Raw genomic sequence first — 10,755 nt, forward strand, 5'->3', positions numbered from 1 at the left:
ATACTGGTATCTCCTGTCTCTCGCTGTCTCTTCTGTACTGGTATCTCCTGTCTCTCGCTGTCTCTTCTGTACTGGTATCTCCTGTCTCTCGCTGTCTCTTCTGTACTGGTATCTCGTGTCTCTCGCTGTCTCTTCTGTACTGGTATCTCCTGTCTCTCGCTGTCTCTTCTGTACTGGGATCTCGTGTCTCTCGCTGTCTCTTCTGTACTGGTATCTCATGTCTCTCGCTGTCTCTTCTATACTGGTATCTCCTGTCTCTCGCTGTCTCTTCTGTACTGGTATCTCCTGTCTCTCGCTGTCTCTTCTGTACTGGTATCTCCTGTCTCTCGCTGTCTCTTCTGTACTGGTATCTCGTGTCTCTCGCTGTCTCTTCTGTACTGGTATCTCCTGTCTCTCGCTGTCTCTTCTGTACTGGTATCTCGTGTCTCTCGCTGTCTCTTCTGTACTGGTATCTCCTGTCTCTCGCTGTCTCTTCTGTACTGGGATCTCGTGTCTCTCGCTGTCTCTTCTGTACTGGTATCTCGTGTCTCTCGCTGTCTCTTCTGTACTGGTATCTCCTGTCTCTCGCTGTCTCTTCTGTACTGGGATCTCATGTCTCTCGCTGTCTCTTCTGTACTGGTATCTCCTGTCTCTCCTGTCTCTTCTGTACTGGGATCTCATGTCTCTCGCTGTCTCTTCTATACTGGGATCTCATGTCTCTCGCTGTCTCTTCTATACTGGGATCTCCTGTCTCTCGCTGTCTCTTCTATACTGGGATCTCCTGTCTCTCGCTGTCTCTTCTATACTGGTATCTCATGTCTCTCGCTGTCTCTTCTGTACTGGGATCTCCTGTCTCTCGCTGTCTCTTCTGTACTGGTATCTCCTGTCTCTCGCTGTCTCTTCTGTACTGGGATCTCGTGTCTCTCGCTGTCTCTTCTGTACTGGTATCTCATGTCTCTCGCTGTCTCTTCTGTACTGGTATCTCATGTCTCTCGCTGTCTCTTCTGTACTGGTATCTCCTGTCTCTCGCTGTCTCTTCTGTACTGGTATCTCCTGTCTCTCGCTGTCTCTTCTGTACTGGGATCTCATGTCTCTCGCTGTCTCTTCTGTACTGGTATCTCCTGTCTCTCCTGTCTCTTCTGTACTGGGATCTCATGTCTCTCGCTGTCTCTTCTGTACTGGGATCTCGTGTCTCTCGCTGTCTCTTCTGTACTGGTATCTCCTGTCTCTTCTGTACTGGTATCTCATGTCTCTCGCTGTCTCTTCTGTACTGGTATCTCGTGTCTCTCGCTGTCTCTTCTATACTGGGATCTCGTGTCTCTCGCTGTCTCTTCTGTACTGGTATCTCATGTCTCTCGAAGTCTCTTCTGTACTGGGATCTCCTGTCTCTCGCTGTCTCTTCTGTACTGGGATCTCGTGTCTCTCGCTGTCTCTCCTGTACTGGTATCTCATGTCTCTCGCTGTCTCTTCTGTACTGGTATCTCCTGTCTCTCGCTGTCTCTTCTGTACTGGGGTATCATGTCTCTCGCTGTCTCTTCTGTACTGGGGTATCATGTCTCTCGCTGTCTCTTCTGTACTGGGGTATCATGTCTCTCGCTGTCTCTTCTGTACTGGTATCTCATGTCTCTCGCTGTCTCTTCTATACTGGGATCTCCTGTCTCTCGCTGTCTCTTCTATACTGGTATCTCATGTCTCTCGCTGTCTCTTCTGTACTGGTATCTCATGTCTCTCGCTGTCTCTTCTGTACTGGTATCTCATGTCTCTCGCTGTCTCTTCTATACTGGTATCTCCTGTCTCTCGCTGTCTCTCCTGTACTGGTATCATGTCTCTCGCTGTCTCTTCTGTACTGGGATCTCATGTCTCTCGCTGTCTCTTCTGTACTGGTATCTCATGTCTCTCGCTGTCTCTTCTATACTGGGATCTCCTGTCTCTCGCTGTCTCTTCTATACTGGGATCTCCTGTCTCTCGCTGTCTCTTCTATACTGGTATCTCCTGTCTCTCGCTGTCTCTCCTGTACTGGTATCATGTCTCTCGCTGTCTCTTCTGTACTGGGATCTCGTGTCTCTCGCTGCCTCTTCTGTACTGGTATCTCATGTCTCTCGCTGTCTCTTCTATACTGGGATCTCCTGTCTCTCGCTGTCTCTTCTATACTGGGATCTCCTGTCTCTCGCTGTCTCTTCTATACTGGTATCTCATGTCTCTCGCTGTCTCTTCTGTACTGGTATCTCATGTCTCTCGCTGTCTCTTCTATACTGGTATCTCATGTCTCTCGCTGTCTCTTCTATACTGGGATCTCCTGTCTCTCGCTGTCTCTTCTATACTGGGATCTCATGTCTCTTCTGTACTGGGATCTCCTGTCTCTCGCTGTCTCTTCTGTACTGGGATCTCCTGTCTCTCGCTGTCTCTTCTGTACTGGGATCTCATGTCTCTTGCTGTCTCTTCTGTACTGGTATCATGTTTCTCGCTGTCTCTTCTGTACTGGTATCATGTTTCTCGCTGTCTCTTCTGTACTGGTATCTCATGTCTCTCGCTGTCTCTTCTGTACTGGTATCTCATGTCTCTCGCTGTCTCTTCTGTACTGGTATCTCATGTCTCTCGCTGTCTCTTCTGTACTGGGATCTCATGTCTCTCGCTGTCTCTTCTATACTGGGATCTCCTGTCTCTCGCTGTCTCTTCTATACTGGGATCTCATGTCTCTTCTGTACTGGGATCTCCTGTCTCTCGCTGTCTCTTCTGTACTGGGATCTCCTGTCTCTCGCTGTCTCTTCTGTACTGGTATCATGTCTCTTGCTGTCTCTTCTGTACTGGTATCATGTTTCTCGCTGTCTCTTCTGTACTGGTATCATGTTTCTCGCTGTCTCTTCTGTACTGGTATCTCATGTCTCTCGCTGTCTCTTCTGTACTGGTATCTCATGTCTCTCGCTGTCTCTTCTGTACTGGTATCTCATGTCTCTCGCTGTCTCTTCTGTACTGGGATCTCATGTCTCTCGCTGTCTCTTCTATACTGGGATCTCCTGTCTCTCGCTGTCTCTTCTATACTGGGATCTCCTGTCTCTCGCTGTCTCTTCTGTACTGGGATCTCATGTCTCTCGCTGTCTCTTCTATACTGGGATCTCCTGTCTCTCGCTGTCTCTTCTATACTGGGATCTCGTGTCTCTCGCTGTCTCTTCTGTACTGGTATCCTGTCTCTCGCTGTCTCTTCTGTACTGGGATCTCCTGTCTCTCGCTGTCTCTTCTGTACTGGGATCTCATGTCTCTCGCTGTCTCTCCTGTACTGGGATCTCATGTCTCTCGCTGTCTCTTCTGTACTGGGATCTCATGTCTCTCGCTGTCTCTTCTGTACTGGGATCTCGTGTCTCTCGCTGTCTCTTCTGTACTGGGATCTCGTGTCTCTCGCTGTCTCTTCTGTACTGGTATCTCGTGTCTCTCGCTGTCTCTTCTGTACTGGTATCTCATGTCTCTCGCTGTCTCTTCTGTACTGGTATCTCATGTCTCTCGCTGTCTCTTCTGTACTGGGATCTCGTGTCTCTCGCTGTCTCTTCTGTACTGGTATCTCGTGTCTCTCGCTGTCTCTTCTATACTGGGATCTCATGTCTCTCGCTGTCTCTTCTATACTGGTATCTCATGTCTCTCGCTGTCTCTTCTGTACTGGGATCTCGTGTCTCTCGCTGTCTCTTCTGTACTGGGATCTCGTGTCTCTCGCTGTCTCTCCTGTACTGGGATCTCATGTCTCTCGCTGTCTCTTCTGTACTGGGATCTCCTGTCTCTTCTGTACTGGGATCTCGTGTCTCTCGCTGTCTCTTCTGTACTGGGATCTCGTGTCTCTCGCTGTCTCTTCTGTACTGGGCTCTCGTGTCTCTCGCTGTCTCTTCTGTACTGGGATCTCGTGTCTCTCGCTGTCTCTTCTGTACTTGGATCTCGTGTCTCTCGCTGTCTCTTCTGTACTGGGATCTCGTGCCTCTCGCCTCCTCTTCTGTCCTGTGCATGTAGTTACTGGTGTCCCCCTCTATAAGTGATCTGTGTGTGTTGTGCCTCTCGCCTCCTCTCCTGTACTGGAACCTCGTTCCTCCCGCCTCCTCTTCTGTCCGGTGCATGTAGTTACTGGTGTCCCCCTCTATAAGTGATCTGTGTGTGTTGTGCCTCTCGCCTCCTCTCCTGTACTGGAACCTCGTTCCTCCCGCCTCCTCTTCTGTCCTGTGCATGTAGTTACTGGTGTCCCCCTCTATATGTGATCTGTGTGTGTTGTGCCTCTCGCCTCCTCTCCTGTACTGGAACCTCGTTCCTCCCGCCTCCTCTTCTGTCCGGTGCATGTAGTTACTGGTGTCCCTCTCTATAAGTGATCTGTGTGTGTTGTGCCTCTCGCTCCTCTCCTGTACTGGAACCTCGTGCCTCCTCTCCTGTCCTGTGCATGTAGTTACTGGTGTCCCTCTCTATAAGTGATCTGTGTGTGTTGTGCCTCTCGCCTCCTCTCCTGTACTGGAACCTCGTGCCTCCTCTTCTGTCCGGTGCATGTAGTTACTGGTGTCCCTCTCTATAAGTGATCTGTGTGTGTTGTGCCTCTCGCCTCCTCTCCTGTACTGGAACCTCGTGCCTCCTCTTCTGTCTGGTGCATGTAGTTACTGGTGTCCCTCTCTATAAGTGATCTGTGTGTGTTTTGCCTCCCTGCCTCCTCTCCTGGACTGGAACCTCGTGCCTCCTCTTCTGTCCGGTGCATGTAGTTACTGGTGTCCCTCTCTATAAGTGATCTGTGTGTGTTGTGCCTCTCGCCTCCTCTCCTGTACTGGAACCTCCCGCCTCCTCTTCTGTCCGGTGCATGTAGTTACTGGTGTCCCTCTCTATAAGTGATCTGTGTGTGTTGTGCCTCTCGCCTCCTCTCCTGTACTGGAACCTCGTTCCTCCCGCCTCCTCTTCTGTCCGGTGCATGTAGTTACTGGTGTCCCTCTCTATAAGTGATCTGTGTGTGTTGTGCCTCTCGCTCCTCTCCTGTACTGGAACCTCGTGCCTCCTCTCCTGTCCTGTGCATGTAGTTACTGGTGTCCCTCTCTATAAGTGATCTGTGTGTGTTGTGCCTCTCGCCTCCTCTCCTGTACTGGAACCTCGTGCCTCCTCTTCTGTCCGGTGCATGTAGTTACTGGTGTCCCTCTCTATAAGTGATCTGTGTGTGTTGTGCCTCTCGCCTCCTCTCCTGTACTGGAACCTCGTGCCTCCTCTTCTGTCTGGTGCATGTAGTTACTGGTGTCCCTCTCTATAAGTGATCTGTGTGTGTTTTGCCTCCCTGCCTCCTCTCCTGGACTGGAACCTCGTGCCTCCTCTTCTGTCCGGTGCATGTAGTTACTGGTGTCCCTCTCTATAAGTGATCTGTGTGTGTTGTGCCTCTCGCCTCCTCTCCTGTACTGGAACCTCCCGCCTCCTCTTCTGTCCGGTGCATGTAGTTACTGGTGTCCCTCTCTATAAGTGATCTGTGTGTGTTGTGCCTCTCGCCTCCTCTCCTGTACTGGAACCTCGTTCCTCCCGCCTCCTCTTCTGTCCGGTGCATGTAGTTACTGGTGTCCCTCTCTATAAGTGATCTGTGTGTGTTGTGCCTCTCGCTCCTCTCCTGTACTGGAACCTCGTGCCTCCTCTCCTGTCCTGTGCATGTAGTTACTGGTGTCCCTCTCTATAAGTGATCTGTGTGTGTTGTGCCTCTCGCCTCCTCTCCTGTACTGGAACCTCGTGCCTCCTCTTCTGTCCGGTGCATGTAGTTACTGGTGTCCCTCTCTATAAGTGATCTGTGTGTGTTGTGCCTCTCGCCTCCTCTCCTGTACTGGAACCTTGTGCCTCCTCTTCTGTCTGGTGCATGTAGTTACTGGTGTCCCTCTCTATAAGTGATCTGTGTGTGTTTTGCCTCCCTGCCTCCTCTCCTGGACTGGAACCTCCCGCCTCCTCTTCTGTCCGGTGCATGTAGTTACTGGTGTCCCTCTCTATAAGTGATCTGTGTGTGTTGTGCCTCTCGCCTCCTCTCCTGTACTGGAACCTCCCGCCTCCTCTTCTGTCCGGTGCATGTAGTTACTGGTGTCCCTCTCTATAAGTGATCTGTGTGTTGTGCCTCTCGCCTCCTCTCCTGTACTGGAACCTCGTGCCTCTTCTCCTGTCCGGTGCATGTAGTTACTGGTGTCCCTCTCTATAAGTGATCTGTGTGTGTTGTGCCTCTCGCCTCCTCTCCTGGACTGGAACCTCGTGCCTCTTCTCCTGTCCGGTGCATGTAGTTACTGGTGTCCCTCTCTATAAGTGATCTGTGTGTTGTGTCCTCGGCTGGTGATTGTAATGAGAACCTTTGTCTCCTACAGCTCCGCTATCAGAAGTGTTTGGACGCTCGGCCTCAGAGCACCTCCTGCCTCCCAACACCGCCGGACTCTGTGGCTCGCAGAGTGGGCTCCAGCGTCCGCAGAGGGGTACAGTCACTTCTTGGATCCTTCAAAAACAAGCGCCCTGGGGGGCAGACGCCGTGACCTTCTAGCTCGTGACCTTTGTCCCTTTTCCTGCGCTCTGCCTGTCTCTCCTTATTAATACTACAGGCCCATGGTGCAGCACATATGTAATGAGTCTTGTTTTCCATTGTAAGGGCAGAAAGACACTCCAGGAGTTGGGTTACCTCTATAATACTGGAACCCTATTGAGGCCTTATGAGTAGCAATAAGGCAGTGTGCAGCTGGCAGGGGATTGGTGGCTGCTGTTGTGGTTGTGTAGATACGTGCGTGTGTATGTGTAACGTCTAACACATTATAGCCACCCTCTGATCCGCTCTGCAGGCTGTAACTGTATACAGACACTAGATGCTCTGCGCCACCACGCTCATTCACAGGGACACTGGATGCTCTGCGCCGCTCCGCCATGCTCATTCACAGGGACACTGGATGCTCTGCACCGCTCATTCACAGGGACACTGGATGCTTTAGCACGCTCATTCACAGGGACACTGGATGCTCTGCGCTGCCCTGTCCGGCTCCGTCACCATAGTCACAGGGATACTGGATGCTCTGCCACGCTCATTCACAGGGTCACTGGATGCTCTGCGCAGCTCCGCCACACTCAGTCACCATAGTCACAGGGACACTGGATGCTCTGCGCTGCCCCGCTCAGTCACAGGGACACTAGATGCTCTGCACTGCCCTGTCCGGCTTAATCACCATAGTCACAGGGACACTGGATGCTCTGCGCCGCACCACCATTTTCAGTTACAGGGATACTGGATGCTCTGCGCTTCCCCGCTCAGTCACAGGGACACTAGATGCTCTGCACTGCCCTGTCCGGCTCCGTCACCATAGTCACAGGGATACTAGATGCTCTGCACTGCCCTGTCCGGCTCCGTCACCATAGTCACAGGGATACTGGATGCTCTGCACTACCCTGTCCGGCTCAATCACCATAGTCACAGGGATACTGTATGCTCTGCACTGCCCTGTCCGGCTCCGTCACCATAGTCACAGGGATACTGGATGCTCTGCACTGCCCTGTCCGGCTCCGTCACCATAGTCACAGGGATACTGGAGGCTCTGCACTGCCCTGTCGGGCTCAGTTACCATAGTCACAGGGACACTGGATGCTCTGCGCTGCCCCTCTCAGTCACAGGGACACTGGATGCTCTGCGCTGCCCCGCTCAGTCAAAGGGACACTGGATGCTCTGCGCTGCCCCGCTCAGTCACAGGGACACTGGATGCTCTGCGCTGCCCCGCTCAGTCACAGGGACACTGGATGCTCTGCGCCGAGTCTCCGTAGTCAGACACTTGCCGATCTGTATGTGACTCAGTTGTTGGTTCCCAGAATGTGATCTGTGACTGGATCATGATCCTTGTTAGCGCGATTAGCCACTGACGTCTGTGGGTGACGCTGTGAACGTTCCCGCCGCCGTCTCGCTGTCACCATACAGAACCCACATATATGTGTCATGGAGACTGTTATACAAGGGTCCCAGTGACAGCCTCAGTGTGAGTGTGACGAGCAGCTTCCATTGTTCCTGCGTGCTATGCGACAGCTGCTCTACCCTGTGTGATAACACCAACCCCACACCTCGTGTCTCATCTCAGTCCCTGCGTGCTTATACCCTGTGTGATAACACCAACCCCACACCTCGTGTCTCATCTCAGTCCCTGCGTGCTATGTGACAGCTGCTATACCCTGTGTGATAACACCAACCCCACACCTCGTGTCTCATCTCAGTCCCTGCGTGCTTATACCCTGTGTGATAACACCAACCCCACACCTCGTGTCTCATCTCAGTCCCTGCGTGCTATGTGACAGCTGCTATACCCTGTGTGATAACACCAACCCCACACCTCGTGTCTCATCTCAGTCCCTGCGTGCTTATACCCTGTGTGATAACACCAACCCCACACCTCGTGTCTCATCTCAGTCCCTGCGTGCTTATACCCTGTGTGATAACACCAACCCCACACCTCGTGTCTCATCTCAGTCCCTGCGTGCTATGTGACAGCTGCTATACCCTGTGTGATAACACCAACCCCACACCTTGTGTCTCATCTCAGTCCCTGCGTGCTATGTGACAGCTGCTCTACCCTGTGTGATAACACCAACCCCACACCTCGTGTCTCATCTCAGTGCCTGCGTGCTATGTGACAGCTGCTCTACCCTGTGTGATAACACCAACCCCACACCTTGTGTCTCATCTCAGTCCCTGCGTGCTATGTGACAGCTGCTATACCCTGTGTGATAACACCAACCCCACACCTCGTGTCTCATCTCAGTCCCTGCGTGCTATGTGACAGCTGCTCTACCCTGTGTGATAACACCAACCCCACACCTCGTGTCTCATCTCAGTGCCTGCGTGCTATGTGACAGCTGCTATACCCTGTGTGATAACACCAACCCCACACCTCGTCTCATCTCAGTGCCTGCGTGCTATGTGATAGCTGCTATACCCTGTGTGATAACACCAACCCCCACACCTCGTCTCATCTCAGTCCCTGCGTGCTATGTGACAGCTGCTATACCCTGTGTGATAACACCAATCCCACACAGAGTGTCTCATCTCAGTGCCTGCAGCGCATGACCTCCTAATTAGCGTGTTGTGTGCATCACGGGATCAGCCGCTACGTGTCACATGATGCCAGACCTCAACTGGAATGTCCGTTATTGCGCACTTTAGGTGGGGATGAAAGCCTAGTAACTGTGCGGCAATGCGGAGACTCAAAATAATGACATTTTATTTACTACTGTTCTATGTTTATTTATTATGTGAGTTATGTGTAATACGTTGTATGTGGGTCTTGACGTGTTACGTGACCTGCACCACGCAGGTCTGATCCTCTTACCTGTACACGTCATGAATGAGAGATTGCATGCCAGGTGGCGCTCGGACTGTGCGCGTGGTGAGATGGTGATACAGCTGTAAACACGCTCGTCTTACTGCGGCACGTTGTATCATGGCATGCTGTACTATTTGCAGCCGGCGAACAATTCCTTTAGGAAACAATTGCGCAATCGCAGGCTGCGAATAGTCACAGCCTGGCTCGCCTCGCAGCACGCCGTGTGGCTACATCTGTACCTTATGTACACTAGCAGCTCTCATTCTGGATGCGATTTTGCACCATAGAGGCAACTCCAGAACATGCTACTGTACAACGGTTGTATGTAGGAATACGTGCTCGGAACACGTGAGTGTATGATATATGTAAAACTATACCCAGGAACACGCTACTGTACAACTGGTGTATGTAAGAATATATCCTCAGAAGATGCGTGTGTATGTTTAGAATGTAGATGTTAAACACGCTAGTGTATGTAAGAGACTACCCCAGAACATGCTACTGTACAGCTGTATGTAAGACAGGTTCGGAACACGCTAGGGTACGTCCGGTCTGTGGTAGGGTTCCCTTGGAACAGCAGATGAATTCTGTATAGGTGCAGTACTGGAACTGTAGACACTAAATGCCCCAGGGACACCATAAAACTACTGTACTCCACATACTTCAATAAAATCCTAACATGACAACAAAGGTGTGTGTGTGTGTTCTCTACTACAGCACTAAGGTGTGTTCCATCGTCACGCCACCTGTTACACGTATGTCCCTGTCTCTGACCTCACATGGGATACATGGACGAGTTCCCTGAATCAGGCCGGTCATTCATGCCACCTAGTAATTATGTCTGGTTATGTCGCTATCATGGGCAGATTGTATGTCACCTCCTCTACTGAGGGACACATTCCTTAGCTGGAAACCTATTAAATACTATTCTCCCCCCAGCAACCTCCTACATACAGGCTGTGTTAGTCCTGGTGGCAGCCTGAACCCGCTGTCATTACTACATTTATCCTTTTATAATAGACACTGGGAGCGTAACTAACCAACCACTGACCAGTTATTTCACAAGTGTCTCCATATATGCATGGACAACATCACCAGGAAGGAACAGATGATGTGCGCTATAGGCGTCATGTAGGGGAGGTCACAGTTCTGTCACCAGTGGTGGCCAGTTGCTGGTCCTCTCCCCACTGGTGGCCAGTCGCTGGTCCTCTCCTCAATGGTGGCCAGTCGCTGGTCCTCTCCTCAATAGTGGCCAGTCGCTGGTCCTCTCCCCACTGGCGGCCAGTCCGCTGGTCCTCTCCCCACTAGCGGCCAGTCCGCTGGTCCTCTCCCCACTGGCGGCCAGTCCGCTGGTCCTCTCCCCACTGGCGGCCAGTCCGCTGTTCCTCTCCCCAATGGCGGCCAGTCGCTGGTCCTCTCCTCAATGGTGGCTGGTCGTCTACCCACTGGTGGCCAGTCGCTGGTCCTCTCCCCA

General features: G+C 51.9%; 1 protein-coding gene across 1 annotated transcript in view; it reads left to right on the forward strand.

Annotated features, from left to right (window-relative positions):
- The window catches only part of APBB1 (amyloid beta precursor protein binding family B member 1), a 121,654-nt gene extending 111,683 nt beyond the window's left edge, over nucleotides 1-9,971 (forward strand). The window contains exon 14 of the mRNA XM_063950771.1: nucleotides 6,306-9,971. Within this exon, the coding sequence (XP_063806841.1) occupies nucleotides 6,306-6,467 (162 nt within the window). The 3' untranslated portion in view covers nucleotides 6,468-9,971. The remainder of the gene's footprint in view (nucleotides 1-6,305) is intronic.
- The last annotated feature ends 784 nt before the right edge of the window (nucleotides 9,972-10,755 follow it).

The sequence above is a fragment of the Pseudophryne corroboree genome, chromosome 2, assembly GCF_028390025.1.
Source record: "Pseudophryne corroboree isolate aPseCor3 chromosome 2, aPseCor3.hap2, whole genome shotgun sequence".
Taxonomy (NCBI): Eukaryota; Metazoa; Chordata; class Amphibia; order Anura; family Myobatrachidae; genus Pseudophryne; species Pseudophryne corroboree.